Raw genomic sequence first — 21512 nt, forward strand, 5'->3', positions numbered from 1 at the left:
AGTGGAGGGCCAGTGGAAAAGAGGAAGACCCTCAATGAGATGGACTGACACAGTGGCTGTAACAAGGGGCTCAACTATAGCAACGATTGTGAGGATGGCGCAGGACCATACAGTACTTTGTTCTGTTGTACATACAGTTGCTATGAGTCGGAGCCAACTCGAGGGTGCCTAACAAGAACGATCTTTATGGGAGCAGGTCTTTCTCCTGCAAAGACGCTGGGTAGGTTTGAACCACCGACCTTTTTGGTTAACAGCTGGGCACTTAACCATTGTATCACCACCAAAAAGAGAAGTGTGTATATTGTTTGAAATAAACGATATGCAGTATGGCGAGAAACATTCAAATTTTATCGTATTTCTCTTCCGATTATTTGGAGAGAGAATTTTCCAAAGTTTTCTGGCCTCAGGAACAGGAATTTAAAGCCCTAAGGAAGAGCAGGGGCATTCAGGCCAAACAATCCTGCAATCTGGCCCCACTCAGCGAATTTCTGGAAGCTTTAACAAGACACACTTCCATCTGAACCCCATCTTTTTAAACTGTTAAATGAGGAAATAACGGCCCCTCCTCCTCAGGCTGTTGTGAGAACTGACAAGAACTGACTAAGCAAGTCGTAAGCTCCACGGTAGCACAGTGATTGGGAGCCATGGCTGCTAACCAAAAGGTCGGCAGTTCGAATCCACCAGGTACTCTTTGGAAACCGTATGGGGCAGTTTTACTCTGTCCTGTGGGGTTGCTATGAGTCAGAATCAACTGGACAGCAACAGGTCTGGGTTTGGATATACTCCACTAAAGGGGGCAGTAGTGCCTCAACGGTAGACTTCTCGCCTTGCGTGCAGGAGACCTGGGTTCGACTCCCGACCAATGCACTTCATGTGCCCCCACCACCCAGCTGTCAGTGGAGGCTTGTGTGTTACTGTGACGCTGAACAGGTTTCAGTGGCACTTCCAGACTGAGGTGGACGAGGAAGAAAGGCCTCTCGAATGACTTCCGAAAATCAGCCAATGAAAACCCTATGGGTCACAACGGTCCGATCCTGAACCAACCACGCGGCTGGGGTGGGACAGGGCAGAGTTTCGTTCCATTGTGTAAGGGGTTGTGATGAGCGCGGCCCACTTGATGGCAGCTAACAACAACAACAAGCTTGAGTAAAGGGGCTTTCCTGAAGATGGCCCACTTGGAGCCTGCCTCCAGGATAAAGAAGAGAGCCGAGTACTGCTCTGCCCTCCCAGGAACACCCAGGAGCCCCAGAGGTTGTAAAACAGCCCCTCTTCCCAAGCAAACAGACACATAAACACATCGCCCAAATGGTGGCGCAGATGAAAGCGGTTTATAACGGAAACACAAACCCTTCACTGTGGGAGCATGTGGGGCTCCAGGGGCCACATAAAGTGGGGAGAACGTGTCTCCCTATGTCAACAGCTACTAAAAGAGAGCATAACAAACAGCTCCCTTCAATTACTCAACAGAAACTCTCAGGCATCTGTTAGGTTCAAGGGCTTTCCAATTGGGCCAGAAATAGTTCTAAAACCGTTCATTCATACAAGCAGACTCAACTCAAGAGTCCTTGAGGGTAAACGATGACATTGTCTCACCAAGCTTCCTCTCGACAATGGCGAGGAGTTTAAATAAAACAAACATGTGTCTTTAAAAGACATACGGTATGATTACACTAACCTCGTAGCCCCACCCACACACACACACACACAAACACACATGCATGCGCTGAACACCTATGGACTCCTTTGCGTACACAGATGGGAGAGGGGAGCGGAGAAGCTGGAATCTCGGTTTTCCCTCACCAAAAACTAATTGCCGTTGCGTCAACTCCGACTCATGGCGACCCCATGTGTGTCGCAGTAGAACTGTGCTCCACAGGGTTTTTAATGGCTGGCTTTTCAGAAGTAGATGATCAGGACTTTCTTCTAGAGGCACCTCTGGGTGGGCAGGAACTGCCAACCTTTCAGTTAGCAGCCGAGCTCTTCAGGTTTGCACCACCCAGCGAGTGTCGTAACATGGGGATGTCAGCGCAGTGGCACACTGCAGCCTGGATTACATTTTCCTGCCAAATATGGTGCCAGGAGTGAGCCGAAAGTGGTTTAGAAGCGATCCAGGAAGGCTCCCCTGCTGGCCTGATTTAGCATTCCCTCTGCGTTGGTTCCTATTTATAATATTCTCCATTACCAATTGGAAAACAAAAGTCCTGAGGAGGCGCGCGTTGCCTTTTTGTGTTTCAAATGACAAAGGGACAAAGTAGGGGGACGTCCCCCCAGTGCGATGGCGGATGGGTGCAGAGGGGGCTGCATTCTGAAGCTTTGACACACAGTGAACGAACGAACGTCTGCTGAGAATCTGCACTGGGTCTCAGAACTTCTGCCTGTCTTTATAGAGGTGATCGGAGCACTGTGTGATGCTGCTTCCCCTGAGACTTTGGAGATGGCCAAGATTTACAGTTGATTAGCCTGCAGAGCTGAGTGGCCTTTTCTAAAGATTCTAGGAAGGGATTATGTCTGTGCCCAAAGAGGCCCGGAGAATAGAGAGCGGGGCTCGCGGGCCGTAATGTGAGTTCCCGGGACTCCAGTACACTGTGCTCAGCCAAGCAGATAAAGCAAAGCTAAAGAAGCATTTAGGGCTGCAGAATGCCGGCCTTAGTAAGTATCTTTTTGTGGAAGGATTTAGGAGGAGGGGAGGGTTACCCTCAGTGCAGGCATTATTTCCTTGTACAAAAAGGGAAAACGTGCATACAGTTGGGTGTAAAAAGCCAAAACGCTGGCCTCCCCGGCCCCTCCCCAGGAAAAGCTGCTGAACGCACGCTCCCAAACGTGAACGCATGAATCTTCACAGCTTAATGGTCCCCCGGCCATTGTGCAGCGTCTTGGGAAAGGCGGCCCATTCATCTGGACTGACCAAGTTCAACCTTTGAGCTGTGAGAACAGAACGCGGGGCCCGCAGCCATCAAAGGCCCACCTTCATCAGCCAGCGGAACTGGGACCACAGGGCCCGAGGCAGAGCGGGGCATTGGCCCTTCGCTCCCATCAAAGCTCCTGTGGAGGACATGAGAAGGGTCTGCGGGGCGGGGTCAGGCACACCTGCAGGCTTCCAGGCTCAGGAAGGGACCTCTGCCTGCTTAGCACAGGGCTTGTCCCAGCCCTGGCGGCTGGCACACTTTTTCTTGTAAACAGTGTTCTGTAAGCAGAATGGGCACAAACAACATCACTTGTAATTAATTGAACTGGACACAATGCCTGCAACAATGGGTGCAAACATACAAACGATCCTAAAGATGACACAGGACTGAGCGATGTCTTAATCATTTTAAAGCAGGGTTTACTATGTGCCTAGAGATGCTCAAGGGATCTCCCTGACCATGTATCCTTTCCTTTAGGGTCTGTGTTAAATCTTTTGCTTGCTAACTGTCTTTGGATAGTCAAGTGTCACATCAGAAGTGAATTTTCACATATATACACACCACGGGTTCCCGTATTTATAGAGATGACCATTCAGCCAGAACAATGGATCAAACACAACAGTGATCACGAAGATGGCACAGGAGCAGGCAACGCTGTAAACGGGGCCTCCATGAGTTAGCCAACTTGATGACAACTAACACATATCATTTTATCAGGCAGAGTCCTGTGGTCCCATTTCTCCAACCGCCATGCAGTTTCTCCTGGTAAAATGCGGCATTTTTCCCAACTTGCATATACGCATGCTTACGAACTGACCTACGGTACACGGAAAGCGGCACCTCTGTTCACACTCTGGCTCTTGTCATTTTACTGCCATTAAAGAAGCTGAAACCAGGCAGCTCGGCACCTCTCTCTCTCTGCTTAACACTTTCAGCAGCGACTCCCACAACCTAAGGCAGACTGAGAAGGCCCTTCTCAGAAATCAACATAAACATTTATCGTAAAAATTGCAGAGAGAAAAAAGAGAGAGAGAGGAAAGAAAGGCTTCACAAAGTGCACGCTTTGCCCTTTTTTCCATACAAATGGAAAATGAACTTCAGCACATTGATTGCTCTGCTCTGAAGAGGCCCAAGCGAGAGACGCTCTCTCTTCATTGTGTAGTTTTAGAGACAATTCTGTGACCTCTGCTCTTCATGGCTCAGGCTCTGTGGATCGGAGGCCAAACCCCTTTGGCTCCTACGGCACACACGCATAAAGGCCCTTTGCCCTGGTCCACTCCCTCATTGCTCCCCAGAACACGTCTGTACTGCACTCACCCACCCCGGTTATCAGATTTCAAGTTCCGTGTGATGCCGTTATCCTTCCATCCCGGCGGGAGGACCTTCCGTGTCAATACAGATGTCACATCACCTATTCTTCCTTAACCATGAAATTGTGGAGGAAAGCATTCAGGACACTAAGCAACTCATCAGTGGGAAGTTTCAACCACAATATGCTGCCATTCTACTTATTTACTATTTAATGGATTTACGTCTTTATTCATGGCCTTTTTTGTTCTTAAGAAGATCCAAGGCAATTTATAACCATTCATATGAAACAGCCAGAAAATAAGTATTATTAGGTAGGTGAGACAATGAGATAAAGGAAAATTAAAAATGGGGGTGGGGGAAAGGATAAAAAGGCATAAAAGCTAGTTCACAAAATAGATGCAATTAACTTGAGCCCAGTTGTTAAACCAGTTACCCACTGCTGTCGAGTTGACTCCGACTCGTCGTGGCCCCATGTGTGTCAGAGCAGAACTGTGCTCCATAGGGTTTTCCGTGGTTGATTTTTTGGAAGTAGATTGCCAGGCCTTTCTTCTGAGGTGCCTCTGGTTGAACCTGAACCTCCAACCTTTTGGTTAGCAGCCCAGTGCATTAGCTGTTTGTACACCCTGGGATGCTGCCAAAGTCAGCCTGTTTTATTTATCTCTTAGCTTTCCAACAGCCGATTCTAAGAGGAAAACACTATCAGGAACAAAATCCATAGTATTGATGGGCTAAAAATCTACCAGTCTCTCCGGGAAGCACAACGAGTCCTGATAATGCACACGGAATGGATGTCTTCCCAAGTTTACGCCTACGGAAGGCTGATGTAATAACAGAGCCGCGTCCTCAACAAGCTGCCCAGACGAGCCTCAACAGTTCGTTGGTGAGGTGGTTGCCGAGGATACTCCACACCGTATAGCAGCGGCACGGAGCAACCTGCGATTCAGCACAAGAGTTCTTTAAAGCGCTGTCTTGAGATGGCAAAGGTACATGGTTCAGCCCTGTAACCATGGCAAGGCTTCTGGAGAGCCTGGAAACCACCCCTCCGTCGGGCCCGTAGCAAAACATTGCTTCCCTCTGAGGGTTTTTGGTACCACAAGCAGGCAATGAGTTTTTTTTTTGTTGTTTTTTTTTTTTAATTTTTATTAAGCTTCAAGTGAACATTTACCATTCCAATCAGTCTGTCACATGTAGGTTTACATACATCTTACTCCCTTCTCCCACTTGCTCTCCCCCTATTGAGTCAGCCCTTACAGTCTCTCGTTTCGTGCCAATTTTACCTTCTTCCCTCTCTCTCTGTCTTCCCATCCCCCCTCCAGTCAAGAGTTGCCAACACACTCTCCCGTGTCCACCTGATTTAATTAGCTCACTCTTCATCAGTATCTCTCTCCCCCCCACTGACCAGTCCTTTTCATGCCTGATGATTTGTCTTCGGGGATGGTTCCTGTCCTGTGCCATCAGAAGTTCTGGGGAGCATTGTCTCTGGGATTCCTCTAGTCGCAATCATACCATTAGGTGTGCTCTTTTAATGAGAATTTGGGGTCTGCATCCCATTGGTCTCCCGCTCCCTCAGGAGTTGTCTGTTGTGTTCCCTGACAGGGCAGACATTGATTGTGGCCGGGCACCAACTTGTTCTTCTGGTCTCAGGATATTGTAGGTCTCTGGTTCAAGTGGCCCTTTCTGTCTCTTGGGTTCTTAGTTGTCGTGTGACCTTGGTGTTCTTCCTTTGCCTTTGCTCCCGGTGGGTTGAGACCTATTAATGTATTTCAGATGGCTGCTTGTTGGCATTTAGGACCCCAGGTGCCACAATTCAAAGTGGGATGCAGAGTGTTTTCATAATGGAATTGTTTTGCCCATTGATTTAGAAGTCCTCTCAAACCAAGTTCCCCAGACCTCAGCCCCTGCTTCGCTATCCTTTGAAGCTTTCATTTTATCTCGGAAACCTCTTTACTTTTAATCCTGTCCAATTAGGCTGACCTTCCTTGTTTTGAGTGTTGTCTTTCCCTTCACCCAAAGCAGTTCCCATCTACAGATTGATCAATAAAAAGCCCTCTCCCTCCCTCCCTCCCTCCCCCCTTTGTAACCACAAAAGTATGTGTTCTTTTCTGTTTTTTCTATTTCTCAAGATCTTATAATAGTGGTCTTATACAATATTTGTCCTTTTGCAACTGACTCATTTCGCTCAGCATAATGCCTTCCAGATTCCTCCATGTTATGAAATGTTTCAGAGATTCGTCACTGTTCTTTATTGATGCGTAGTATTCCATTGTGTGAATATACCACAATTTATTTACCCATTCGTCCGTTGATGGACATCTTGGTTGCTTCCAGCTTTTTGCTATTGTAAACAGAGCTGCAATAAACATGGGTGTGCATATATCTGTTTGTGTGAAGGGTCTTGTATTTTTAGGGTATATTCCGAGGAGTGGGATTTCTGGGTTGTATGGTAGTTCTATTTCTAACTGTTTAAGATAACGCCAGATGGATTTCCAAAGTGGTTGTACCATTTTACAATCCCACCAGCAGTGTATGAGAGTTCCAGTCTCTCCGCAGCCTCTCCAACATTTATTATTTTGTGATTTTTGAATTAATGCCAGTCTAGTTGGTGTCAGATGGAATCTCATCGTAGTTTTAATTTGCATTTCTCTAATGACTAATGATCGAGAGCATTTTCTCATGTATCTGTTGGCTGCCTGAATATCTTCCTTAGTGAAATGTGTGTTCATATCCTTTGCCCACTTCTTGATTGGGTTGTTTGTCTTTTTGTGGTTGAGTTTTGACAGAATCATGTAGATTTTAGAGATCAGGCGCTGGTCTGAGATGTCATAGCTGAATATTCTTTCCCAGTCTGTAGGTGGTCTTTTTACTCTTTTGGTGAAGTCTTTAGATGAGCATAGGTGTTTGATTTTTAGGAACTCCCAGTTATCGGGTTTCTCTTCATCATTTTTGGTAATGTTTTGTATTCTGTTTATGCCCTGTATTAGGGCTCCTAGGGTAGATCCTATTTTTTCTTCCATGATTTTTATCGTTTTAGTCTTTATGTTTAGGTCTTTGATCCACTTGGAGTTAGTTTTTGTGCATGGTGTGAGGTATGGGTCCTGTTTCATTCTTTTGCAAATGGATATCCAGGTATGCCAGCACCATTTGTTAAAAAGACTATTATTTCCCCAATTGACTGACACTGGTCCTTTGTCAAATATCAGCTGCTCATACATGGATGGATTTATATCTGGATTCTCAATTCTGTTCCATTGGTCTATGTGCCTGTTGTTGTACCAGTACCAGGCTGTTTTGACTACTGTAGCTATATAATAGGTTCTGAAATCAGGTAGGGTGAGGCCTCCCACTTTCTTCTTCTTTTTCAGTAATGTTTTGCTTATCCGGGGGTTCTTTCCTTTCCATATGAAATTAGTGATTTGTTTCTCTATTCCCTTAAAGTATGACATTGGTATTTGGATTGGAAGTGCGTTGTATGTATAAATGGCTTTTGGTAGAATAGACATTTTTACTATGTTGAGTCTTCCTATCCATGAGCAGGGTATGTTTTTCCATTTAAGCGTGTCCTTTTGAATTTCTTGTAGCAGAGTTTTATAGTTTTCTTTGTATAGGTCTTTTACATCCTTGGTAAGATTTATTCCTAAGTATTTTATCTTCTTGGGGGCTACTGTGAATGGTATTGATTTGGTTATTTCCTCTTCGGTGTTCTTTTTGTTGATGTAGAGGAATCCAAGTGATTTTTGTATGTTTATTTTATAACCTGAGACTCTTCCAAACTCTTCTATTAGTTTCAGTAGTTTTCTGGAGGATTTCTTAGGGTTTTCCATGTATACGATCATGTCATCTGCAAATAGTGATAGCTTTACTTCCTTCTTACCAATCTGGATACCCTTTATTTCTTTGTCTAGCCTAATTGCCCTGGCTAGGACTTCAAGTACGATGTTGAATAAGAGCGGTGATAAAGGGCATCCTTGTCTGGTTCCCGTTCTCAAGGGAAATGCTTTCAGGTTCTCTCCATTTAGAGTGATATTGGCCGTTGGCTTTGCATATATGCCCTTTATTATGTTGAGGAATTTTCCTTCAATTCCTATTTTGGTGAGAGTTTTTATCATAAATGGGTGTTGGACTTTGTCAAATGACAGGCAATGAGTTTGATCTTCCACTCCTTGGCAAGCCTGAGGGTGGGCAATTGTGTTGATGCTTCATTGTCATTTCATAGCCAGGAGGACTAACATCATTGTAAAAACTGAAATTCCTAGTGAGGACATCTGTCTGAATAAAAAGGCAACCCTGCCACTCCCTAGAAGCCCTGGTGGCACAAGGGCTAAGTGCTTGACTGCTATGAAAAGGCCAGAGGTTCAAACTCATCAGCCGCGCAGCAGGAGAAAGGCCTGGCCGTCTGCTGGTGTAAAGATTACAGCCTAGGAAACCCTATGGGGCAGTTCTGCTCCGTGACACACAGGGTCGCCGTGAGCTGCAATCAACTCGACGGCACCCAACGGTCACAACACCACCTCGGCCTAGGCACGCATCCAGGAAGCAAGGAGGGTACGTAACACATCCCCTCCGAGAAAAACTTATTTTCTCATCAAACCCAAAAGAAAATAGGAGATGCAAACTCAACAGCATATCTCACACAGCTCAGTTGCAATAATTCTAGGCTTGAGAGGAGTTTAAAACATGCTCAGCTTAGCCATTAAACACACACACAGAGACACATACGCACATACATGTACACGCACACGTACACAAACACACATACATGCACACACACAGAGACACACGTATACAGGCACACATATGCATAAGCACATACACAAATATGCATACACACGGACACACCCGTGTGCTAACATACGCATGGCACACACACATGCACACACAGAGACACACATGTAACATGTATACAGGCACACATGCATAAGCACTATACAAATATGCACACACACACAAATATATGTACATGCATACATAGAGATGCGCACACACACACACACACACACACACACACCCCTTCAAATTACCCAAGGAACACCTAGCTTTGAGCAATGAATCTTACAAGGATGTTTCTGAAGCAAGCTAGTTGAAAAATGGATGCCCCAAGGTAGTTAAACGCGATTATTTATGGGATGAAAGAGGTCTTCCCATCTCACAGGTGAAAGGTAGGACACAGGGAGAAAGGAAAAGCATTTTAGTGTGCAGTCATTACTCTGCACCTCTTCTTTCAGGACAGTTCAAAACACCAAAACCAAACCCACTGCTGTCGAGTCGATTCCGACTCATAGCGACCCTATAGGACAGTGTAGAACTGCCCCATAGAGTTTCCAAGGAGCGCCTGGCAGATTTGAACTGGCGACCTCTTGGTTAGCAGCTGTAGCACTTAACCACTACACCACCAGGGTTTCCGGCCAGTTAGACAGCAAGAAATTGTCCGTGTTCACCCAGCAGGGCTAAAAGTAAAATTTATTTTCCTGCAAGTACTGCTCTTTTCAAAGCCTGTTGTTGTGGTTGGTGGCCACAGAGTTGGCTTCGACGCACAGTGACCCCGTGTACGACAGAATGAAATGTCCCCCAGTCCTGCACCATCTTCACAATCATTGGCATATTTAAGTTCAGTCAGGCTATAATGTGTTCCGAACCATAGGGTTTCCGTTGGCTAATTTTCGGAAGTAGGTCACCAAGCCTTTCTTCCTAGTCTGTCTTAGTCTGAAAGCTCCTCTGAAATCGGTCCACCTTGGGTGACCCTGCTGATATTTAAAACACTGGTGGCATAGCTTCCAGCATCCCAGCAACACGCCAGCCACCACAGCATGACAAACTGTCAAATGACTAATGGCTTTAAAAACAGAGAAATAATACCTAGAGTCTCCAAGGTAGACGGTGCACAAACATGAATCCCGTTTTCTAAGAGGAATCCCTGTGTGTAATTAGGTAGAATAAGTACCAAAAACTTGAACATCACACACAGGATTGCCTATGGGATGGGGTCAAAATTGAGAATACAGCAAAGTGGACGCTGACAGCCTAAACGGAAATGAGAATTCCCACCCTGGAGAGCATATTCGGGCTGCGTCTTCCACTGAGGAAGTCAGGCCACATAGCCTTTGAAGCCTGCACACTGGCCCACCCAGCTCTTGAAATCCAATGATGTCTGTCTTCTAAAATCTCCAGTAACATAGGTGCTGTTTGCGAGCCGAGGTCAAACCCCAACAGCTTCAAACAATCGGTGCTCATCGCTGCTCTGTGTGCCTTCTGATGGACACATTCCCACTTCAGAACATCTGTCAGGCAACAATGACCGTCGAATGCATCTGGACACAGGTGTTTCTCACATGCTGCAAACCCGTTCCCTCCCGGAAGCCAGCCTAGGGACCCCTTCCTCAATGGTGAGCCAAAAAAACACCTTCGTCTGTATCTTCCTTCATCAGATGGTGGGAGAAATAAATCCTAACGGATTGGGAAAAGGACTTGGATAAAGACTTACACAGCGGTATTGGCTTTTTCTCCCCCTTCCCGTTTCTTGCCTTTGAAGCTTCCAGCAGGTGGAGGCGACTTTCCCACCCGTAAAACTGAGACGGAAAATCAGAAACACATTGCGCTATTAGCGTGTCACATATGGGACTTAAATTTCAATAAAAACCTGTTCTTTCCTTCCACGTTGATGTGCTGTGTGCTTAGTGGGAAGCTTTGCACGGTCTTTCGGCAGAGAGGCTAGTTTCTGGGCTAAAATAAAAAAACCTGCGATGTTCCAGTTACCACAGGCTAATGATCACCCCAGGAGCACTAATACGTGTGATAAAAGTTCTCAGCAGGAGGGCAGAACACACTTGCCCGGAGAATGTCAGGACTGGGGGGTGCTAGTCCTGGCACCCCTTCAGTCTGCTTTCGATGCTGGAGGATGCTGGAGGCTCAAAGGAGAACCCAGTTCCCATCCCAGGAGTCTATGACAGGTGGAAGGGTCCAGCAAGTCTCTGAATGTTTACGTCCTTAACTTACACACCCACCGGCATTCTCCTGGAAGTGCAGAGCCAGCTGGAGTCCTGCAGCAGTTCCTCAGCAATGTCCTCGGGGCTGATTCCTCACCATTTAAGAAATGCTGCTTTGGAACTCCATGTCTATTTGGCTACCCCGTTTGTAAGTTCCCTTTGGGGGCTGCTTCACATTCTCTCATTCTCCGACCACCCCCCCTTTCTGCCTTTGCATCACAGATGATATCCATTTTAACGTTACGGTAGTGCAGCCACCATCAGCCTTCTGTCAGTCTGTGCTGCTGTGGTGGCTGGCATGTTGCTGTGATGCTGGAAGCTATGCCACCAAGTATCTCCAATACCAGCAGGGTTACCCACGGCGCACAGGTTTCAGCAGAGCTCCCAGACTAACACAGGCTAGGAAGAAAGGCCTGGAGATCTACTTCTGAAAATCAGCCAGTGAAAATACTACGGATCACAACTGAAGATTCTCTGATATGGACATCTTCAAACATCTCTGATGTAGTGCTAAAAGATGAGCCCCCTAGGTTGGAAGACACTCCCAATACACAGTGGCCGCAACCATGGACTTGAGCAGACCCATGATTGCAAAGACAGTGCAGGACCAGGCAACATCCCATTCCCTTGTACATGGGGTTGCCACCAGTTGGAAGCAGGGTGACGGCAGCTAACAACGGCCACAGAGCAACGTTGGATGGAGTACTTTCAAATGCTGTTGGAACAGTAGCCGTGACTTTGGTCTGCGGGTCATTCAAATTTCAACTGCATGTAGACTGTGAAGTTCAAGAGGGCTCCTTTAAGAGAGATTCCATGTCTCTCTCCATGTCACCAAGGCTGACCTGGTGGTCTCCGAGGTGCTTGAAATCATGTGCTTTCATGGCGTGTTGGTATAGGACAGTCAGACAAATGGGTATCCGAGAATTGTTATTAAGGCACGCTAATGCAATATTGTACGTGTAGGCTTCTTCCTCAAGAGAACGCTTGCTGAACTTCCACACACTCTTAATAATGTCTATACATTCAGTAGGCATTTTAACTCCACTCTGGAAACCCTGGTGGCTCAGCGGTTAACAGCTATGGCTGCTAACTAAAAGGTCAGCAGTTCGAATCCACCAGCTGCTCCTTGGAAATCCTACGGGGCAGATCTACTCTGTCCTATAAGGTCGCTATGAGTCGGAGTCAACTCAACGGCAATGGGTTAATGGTTTTGTTAACGGGTTTAAGAAAATAATGAAATACCAGCTGCCATTGATTCCAACTCATGGAGAGCCCATGTGTGTCAAAGTAGAACTGTGCTCCACAGGGTTTTCGATAGATGAGTTTTTGGAAGTAGATCACCAGGCCTTTCTTCTGACGTGCCTCTGGGTGGACTTGAACCACCAACCTTCCAGTTAGCAGCCAATAGTGTTAACCTTTGCACCAACCAGGGGCTCCAAGGAAATAACAGAATAGTTCCCTCTCTTCTCTTCCCTGACCATCAAATCATATTTATTTTCTCCTGAGAAACGCTGATGAGATCATTACTCATTGTAATAATGGCAGTGGTATCGGAAACAAAGGGGAATTAACTACACCATTTGAGAAGATTCCTTTAAGAAAACATCCCGTCCACTGCCACAAAGCTGCACTTTCTGACAATCACTGTCAGAACGTGTTCATCCATGAAAGAGTTGGTAGCTCCCCGAAGACAAGAGATGCTTGATGCATGTTGACTTTGCTCTTGAAGTTGAATGGAGCCCTGGTAGCGCCGTGGTTAAGAGCTCAGCTGCCACCCAAAAGGTCAGCAGTTCAAATCAATCAGCTGCTCCTTGGAAACCCTATAGGGCAGTTCTATTCTGTCCCGTATGGTCATTATGGGTCGGAATTGACTCAATGGCATGGGTTTGGTTTATGGAGGGAAACCGTCAGTGAGATGGACTGACACAACCGCCACAAGCATGGGCTCAAACATACCAGCGACTGTGAAGACGGTGCAGGACTGCGCAGCGCTTGTTCTGTTGTGCACGGGGTCGCCATTAGCTGGAGGTAATGTGATGACAACTAACGACCACAGCGTACTATATAAGAGATCTGAAATCTTGATCCATTATTTATTAGAGATGCAAGGACATAAACACCGCTTCACTTTGGTTCTTGGGTACTAGGTCAGAGTGCACTGCTATGCCTGAGTTGAAGTGTGCATGAGCGAATACCTGAGTTTCCATTTTCCTCCTTATGGTATGTTTTCCTCGGGCTCTATGGATTTACAGGCATTACCACCTGAAACTCACAAAGCATGGAACACAAAACAAAAGCCTTCAACAGTCACATGTGGTTTTGTTCCCGAGGTTTGACCCTTACGCAGTAGACTTCACTTCAGGTGTCCAATGAAGCCATCCAGACAGTTACGCAGCCCAAACCAATCTTCCTCACCTCTAAATTTGGCTCTGAGGACACCTTGGAAATTACTAAGACTCTGGGGTTGTAGCCCTTATAAGAACTCAACTCCTACTGAGATCAAAGCCCCATTCTATGGCACCTGGATTGGGCCCTAAATTACAGCTTTTCAACACATGTACTCAAAACCAAATGGAAAACAAAAGTCAGAGAGTGAGTTCCAGCACCCAAAGGGAGAAGGTGAGCATGTACGCGCCCAACAGAAACAGGGGCAGTCGCAAGGTTTGCAAAGCAACCCTTCAAAACAAATTTTTAAAGTAAAGGCGTAGCTCTCAAAAAATCCAAGTGAACATTCGAAGATTTAACTCATGAAATATGGAGGGAGCTAGTAATACCTTACAACCAATTTGAAGGAAAATTCCAGGAAAAATAAACATAAACGTGACTCTGTGCAGAAGGAAAAAAAGAAGGCGGTGATGAATTTGCACGTAGATGCAGAAACACTCTGTTCGCGGGGTAAGCATTGCTTGCATCCCATTGGACACAATTTGTTTGCATTTGCAAGGATGGGAATCATGCCTATTGCCACCAGCTTTCTATCACTTATGCAGCCGGAAAGCAGCCCAAACAACAAACAGTGGGGATGATCCGGAGGGTGTACCAGGCCGGACACCCACTAATCTTTTCCTCTGCCCCTTCTGAAGCCTCTCAGAATTTTCCCTGACTCTAATAATTGCACTTTAATGCTGCATATTCTAAGATTAATGGGGGTTAATTTTGCTTTTTTATATTATTGTTTATCACTCACTCGTTCATCTAATCTTACAGATGGTCCACAAAGTTCCATGAATGAGTCAGAAGCTCCCCATTTTTGCTTGGTTTAAGGACATGGAGATATGGCTTTGTACTGACCTTGGAAGGCAACTGTATAGTTCTGTGGAGTTTTGCATATGTGAATGCGATGCCATGGAACAGGCGTCAGAGTACTCTGGCTGTGAGCCCAATCTGGTTGGCAACCTTTTTTTTTTTTCAGCTGGTGAGCTAAGAATGTTTTTCACATTTTTAAATGGTTGGGATAAAAATAAATGGTTTGGCATGTGAAACTTCTATGAAATTCAAATTTTGGTGTCCACGGATGAAGTTTTATTGGCACACAGTCAGGCGCGTTCATTTACGTGTATGTCTATAGTGCTACAACAGCAGAGCTGAGTAGTTGCCATAGAGATGTTATGGGATGCAAAGCTGAAGATGTTTACTATCTGGCCCTCTAAAGAAATGGCTTGCTGACCTTTGGCATGCAACCCTGGGTTTAATGGAATGGTATTTGGAAAAGAGAAGCCACTAAGAGAAACAGGTACCCTTAACAACGCCAGAGGGTTCACTAACATATCCTGACTTCTGCTCTGTGACTAAATACCAGGGTATCTTACCATTCAATCAAGTCTCCTGCCAAACGCTCCAAAATCATTCCTAAATTGGGCTTTATTGAGCTTATGTGCAAGGGAAGTACCAAGTCCAGCAATAAGCCCTTCCTCCAAGTCTAAGGGAGGTTGCCTTGGGCATGTTTTATCATTGCTTTGGGCCCCAGATTCTTCAACTATACAATGAAAGAGTGGCACTGGGTTATGTGCTGTCTTTCTACCTTCAGCACCCTCTCTTCACCCTGCCTCCACAGTATTCCCATTGCCCTGTGTCACCCATGTTCCCTCCCCAGGGGCCACCTCACTCTTCCCCTAGTCCTAAGGTTTCAGCACCCTCTCTTCACCCTGCCTCCACAGTACTCCCACTGCCCTGTGTCACCCATGTTCCCTCCCCAGGGGCCACCTCACTCTTCCCCTAGTCCTAAGGTTTCAGCACCCTCTCTTCACCCTGCCTCCACAGTACTCCCACTGCCCTGTGTCACCCATGTTCCCTCCCCAGGGGCCACCTCACTCTTCCCCTAGTCCTAAGGTCCACATGGAGCCCCCGTGTGGTACGGATGGTTAATGCTCTAGGCTGATAACTGAAAGGTTGGAGGTTCAAGTCCATCCAGGAAAAAAAAAAAAAAAAACCTGTTTCTGTCGAATAGATTCCGACTCATAGCAACCCTATTGGACAGAGAAGCACTGCCCTATAGAGTTACCAAGGAGTGTCCCGTGGATTCAAACTGCGGACCTTTTGGTTGGCAGCCACAGCTCTTAACCACTACGCCAGTAGGGTTTCCAGCCCATCCAGAGGCACCTTGGAATAAAGGCCTGGTGATCTACTTCCAAAAAATCAGCCATTGAAAACCCTACAGAGCATGGTTCTACTCTGACACTCACGGAGCTGCCAGGAGTCAGAGCTGACAGCAAGTGGTTGGTAAGGTCTCTATGAATCAGAACAAAATACTGTGCCACAACTGACGATCGTGAAGGTGGTATAGGACGGGGCAACGCTACGTTCTGTCATACACAGATTTGCCATGAGCTGGAGCCAACTTGATGCAATGGACAACAATAACTTGCACACATTGGTGTCTCTCTTTACACTACACTACACTACACTACACTACACTACACTACACTACACTACACTACACTACACTACATCTCTCTCTCTTAGGCAAACACTTCCATTGGAATGTGTATCAAATAGGTTTGGGGACAGGAAACCTGAGCGTCAGGATAGTGAGCAGAAGCTGAAAGGGGCGTGGCCACGTGGATATTCACCAATGGGTGGGATGAGTGCAGAGAAATAGCAAAAAGGGAAAAGAACTTAAACGGGAAAGAGATGTGAGGCCAGCAAAGAGACAAGCAGAGATAGGTCCTAAAAGCGCAGGAGTACTCTTACAGGCGATGGAAGATGAGAAGGTGGTCGTGGGCCATCCTCACGGTCTCGGAGACTCATAAAGGAGACTGCATGGATTTTGTAAATGGGATGAAGTACGAGCAGCTGGTGCTTTGCTCAGCAAGTTAAAAAGGAAGAGCAAATACCAAGCTATCTGCAAAAATTGGTACCTGGGCTAAATGTCAGTCTAGGACGATTAAGGGCAAACCTTTTAAGTATAGATAGATCTCCACTAAAAAACCGCCTTTAGAATATTTTTAGTAGTTCAATCTTGTTGCGTGCCGTCATGTAGACTCTGGCTCAGCGACTTCAGTTTTAGCAGTAACTAGAGTTGCTGTTGTTGGGTGCCGCTGAGTTGATTCCAACTCATGGCGACCCTGTGTGTTACAGAGTAGAACCGCTCCACAGAGTTTTCTTGGCTGTGATCTTAACAGAAGCGGATGGCCAGGCCTTTTTTTCTGCCGTACCAATGAACTGCCAATGTTTGGGTTTGCAGTCAAGCACAAACCATTTGTGCCACCTAGGAACCTTAACTAAATAAGAGGGAAATTTGTTCCTATTTGAGAAAGTAAAAATACGCCTTCTACATAAAATGCTGATTTAAGTATGTGAAACCTAGCACAGGGGAAAGCAGCAGGCTTCCCCAGTGAATAGCAAAAATCCGTCCTAAGTTATGGACATGCAAGACCAACTTATATACTACTTTTTCCTCCAGGTAATGCGGTAACGATGTACTTTCTGGTAGAAGAAAGATGTACAGGTTTTATTCAGTCATTCATCACAAATATTTGATGAACAACTGCTATGCGCCAAATACCCTTCTAGGCTCTGAGGGTACCAGAGTGAACAACGAGGACAGAGCCCATGCGTCCGAGACGCTACTCTCTGGTGCAGGAGACTGACGGTAAGCAGATGAGGGAGTAACGTACAATGGCACATCAGGGCACGGTGTGCACAACCAGCTAATGGGTGATGGCAGGGCACGGTGTACACAATCAGCTAATGGGTGATGGCAGGGCACGGTGTGCACAACCAGCTAATGGGTGAGGAGAGGGGTCAGCTAGGTGCCTCTCTGGGGAAGGAGTGTTGTCGGCGGCTGGCAGAGCAACCTTGACAGAGTAGAAGGAGATAGAGCTGGAGACAGAGGCAAGGGCAGCCACGAGAGGCCCATCGGGACGATCGGACTTTGGGTTTTCGTCTGAACGAGGTGGGACACCGTCTTGTGGCTTGAGTCAGACAGCAGCATGAGTCGATGTGTACTTTCTAGGGCCTCCTGCAGCCATGTGGAGACGAGATGGTTTGGAGCAAGAGTGGAAGCTGGGAGGCCCATCGGGACATTCCTGGATTGGTCCAGGCTAGAGGTGATGACAGGTCGGACAACTGAGGGCAGTGAAATGGGAAGAAGAGGGCTGACGGGCATAGCAGACGGCGCCTGGAGATGATAAGGAAGTCTGTGGCTTCTGTTATGTAAACCTCATCTTAAAGTACATAGTCACAAAACAGTATCATTGGCCTCGCTCCTGAGTATTTGTACTCTTCTGCCCCAGTATTTGTTCAAAGTGGTTTTTAAAGTTGCTGATCACGACGGAAGACAACCGAGGGGACGGTAACGCAAACACTAGTCCTCCCCGATGGATCTGCTAAGGATTCCAGAACCATTATCAGATCTGGTGGTGGTGGTGTTGTTAGCCATCATCGGGTCGGCTCTGACGCATGCTGACCTCATGTACGGGACAAAATGTTGTCCGGTCCTGTGTCACGCTCATCACCACTGGCATGTTTGAGTCCATCGTTGCAGCCAGTGTGTCAATCCATCTCACCAAGGGTCTCCCTGGCCCTTGCTGGCCCTCTGCTTCACCAAATACAATGTCCTCTTCCAGTGATTGATCCCTCCTGATGATGTGTCCAAAACAAGTGAAACGACAGTGTTCTTTTTCAACCCATAGGGTTTTCATTGGCTAATTTTCAGAAGTAGATTGCCAGGCCTTTCTTCCTAGTCCATCTTAGTCTGGAAGTTCTGTTGAAGCCTGTCCACCCCACCAGTATTTGAAATACCAGTGGTATACCTTCCAGCATCACAGCAACACACAAGCCACCAAAGTAGGACAAATTGACAGACGGGTGGTAGATCGAATATGCACGTGCCCAAATCTCCCCATCTGTAAAATGGAGTTACTGTCTCTTCCCAGGAACCTTGTTAATCTAAGGATTAAGACGGAAAGTGTACATTGTGCTTCACGAAGCTCAAAAGAAATGCAAACTATAGTTATCTCAGTGTACCCAGCTGTGATAACACCCAAAGGAGATAAACTCTGATTAACATGTAACATTCATTCTCAAGAGGCCAGACTGAAGACAACCCCTACAATTATGTCAGCTTACTAATATATTCTACGGCGTTTTTTGGAGTGAGCTGTGATGTATTGACTCGTCCTTGCTCTCAGGTAAAAGGAATCGATTTCTTTTCTCGTGAAATTCAACGTCTGTCCTTGTCATCCTTGATCACTCACTTATAAAATACGATTTAGGAGACTGTAATCTCTGCAGGTGTAATCTGCTTCCATTAGGATGTGAAAAAAAAATAGTTCAAATGAACCTCTTCTGTTCAAATGGCTTTTAAGTCTATGAAAAGAATTTGTTTCTTGACGAGAAAAGGAGAAACAAACAAAAGCCAGTTGCTGTTGTGTTCCAGCTCACGGCGACCCCATGTGTGTTAGAGTAGAACTGTGCTCCGTTGCATTTTCACAGCTGTGACCCTTCGGAAGCAGATTGCCAGGCCTTTCTTCCGAGGCACCTCTGGGTACACTCAAACCATCAAGCTTTTGGTTAGCAAACAAGGGCCTAACCCTTGAACTGATATAACAAAGCATCCATGTAATACACAACGGATGAAAAGTACTACTTATGAAATTCAGTTGGCCTCACAGCATTATTTTTTTAATATAATCAGAGAGATTTGCCTGCAATGATTTCATAAACGAGTCACCTAAAACTTCAGTTGAGAAACAATTAACATAATAGATACCAGTGTCTTAACAGCAAAAATGTTTATATGTTATCATGTAAAAAATCGGATCAAAGGATAGTCAAACAGACATTTCATTTCTGCCCCAGGTCAGGAGGTAAGCAAAGCTGGTCTTTACCAAATTACTTCAAATTCACATAAGAATTGTGCTCTATTTTTAATAACACTCGTGTGTATTAAATGACATAATGTGGGCAGGACTGCAGGAATGCATCATTCTAATGGAGTTTTCTGCTTATGAATATTACTCTACACTCAGTTATTTTGAGATAATGTGTCTGAAAGGCCTTTCAAGATAATGATGCTCTTCATAAATGTCCAATTTCAATAATACTACAAATTCCTCAGATACAATTTTGGTTATAAAAGAATACTGTACATTCAAGCCTATTAGTAAGGTCCAGGAAATAAATCTCATTAAATGCCATTATGATACCAAAAGTTGCTGTAGTATTTTACCAAGCTTTGTAAATTGTATTAATTCGTGTATGTAATCTGATTATGAGACCTATCTCCCAACTACAGCTAAAGTACTATCTCGTATAAACTATATAAATGAGTAAAACGACAGTTTAGAAAAAGTTTTGCCACAAGAAACACTCAAAAATAAAAATCAAACTATTTAATTTTTATTATTGTGTACCGTCAAGTGAATATGGACTCAGAGAGACCCTGTAGGGCGGAGTAGAACTGCCCCATGGGGTTTTCTAGGCTGTAATCTTTACAGGAGCAGATCGCCAGGTCTTTTCTCCCGAGGAGTGGCTGGTGGGTTGAATGGCTGACCTACTGATCAGCAGCCAAGCCGTTAACTATGACATCACCAAGGCTCCTCGACTGTTTATTTGAGAACCAAATTATTTACCGGCAATTCCTACAAACAAGCTAAAACCACAAAATAAGTTACATGTAACTAGGCTGCATTCAGTCTTCTGGTCTAACAGAAAGATAGCTTTATCCTCCAAAAAATGATTTAAAAAGTACAAAATAAACAGAAAAAATAGGCTATTTGTAGAAATACTGGGTTGTTGGTTATACGAATCTACACATATAATAAAACGGAGCAGAACTGTAAACACACACTGTACCAATGACAACTTTCTGGTCTTGGCGTTGTTCTGTAATTCCGTAAAACGGAACCACGGGTGGAAACTGAGTGAAAGGTACAGGGAACTTCTCTGCACGATCTTTACAGCTTCCTGTGAATCTATAACACTTCAAAATAAAAATATTTTTGAAAATATTGATACACACGTACGAAACATACCTTAGCACACTGCTTGTGATTCTGGCACCAAACCAGGGAACCATTATTCTGCAAAACACAAACAAAAGAAGAAACATTGACTCATGAAATATTTTTCTAACTCAAAAAATTATATATACACACGCACACGTATGTCTGTGTGCATGTATGATTTTTAACTCTTTGCATTAACAGAAAGCCAATCTTGCCATCCCTGATAGGGTTAAAATAGAAAAGTTAATTCTGACTGAAATGTAACCGCTATTCCGCCGTTGACTTCATGATGTTAGCAAAGGCACAGAGAACGACAGAGATCCCCAGCTGCCTCCAAAGGGGAAACGTCCACGCCGGCTCTCACGGGGTGCAGAGAAGTGCGATGCCCACTAGCCAGCAAAGACACACGGGGAGCAGTCTGGGTAAACTCACAAGTTGGGCATCCTGGAGGTCCTTGACTCAACCAACACACAGTGACAAGACGCTGAGCTCGGGAGTCAGACCCCAAGTGTGAAGCCTGGACTTGTGACTATGGACGAGTACTTAATCTCCCTGTGCCTCGGTCTGTCCCTCTGTAAAATGCACACATCAGTACCTGCTGCATGAGTCCTCAGGAGGACTAAATGAAATAAAGCAGGTTCTCATGGACCAAACTGCATCCCCTCAACGCAGCTGTAAATCCTAACTCCTGCCCCTGCGGTTACAATCCCATTTGGGAACGGGACTTTCTCTGTTACGTGAATGACGCAGCATTAGTGTAGGGTGTGTCTTAAATCAATCTCTTTTGAGGTACAGAAGGGCACATTAAGCAAGCAAGCAAGCAAAGATGGTGGACGACAGATGCCACGCCACCTGAGATCGCCAAG

At 45.6% G+C, this 21512-nt stretch overlaps 1 protein-coding gene across 1 annotated transcript in view; it reads right to left on the bottom strand.

Moving 5' to 3' along the window:
• The window catches only part of ANOS1 (anosmin 1), a 635904-nt gene that overhangs the window by 134141 nt on the left and 480251 nt on the right, over window positions 1-21512 (bottom strand). Inside the window, exon 34 of the mRNA XM_064277948.1 lies at window positions 20674-20721. Within this exon, the coding sequence (XP_064134018.1) occupies window positions 20674-20721 (48 nt within the window). The remainder of the gene's footprint in view (window positions 1-20673; window positions 20722-21512) is intronic.

This window comes from Loxodonta africana, chromosome X (genome assembly GCF_030014295.1).
Source record: "Loxodonta africana isolate mLoxAfr1 chromosome X, mLoxAfr1.hap2, whole genome shotgun sequence".
Classification (NCBI taxonomy): Eukaryota; Metazoa; Chordata; class Mammalia; order Proboscidea; family Elephantidae; genus Loxodonta; species Loxodonta africana.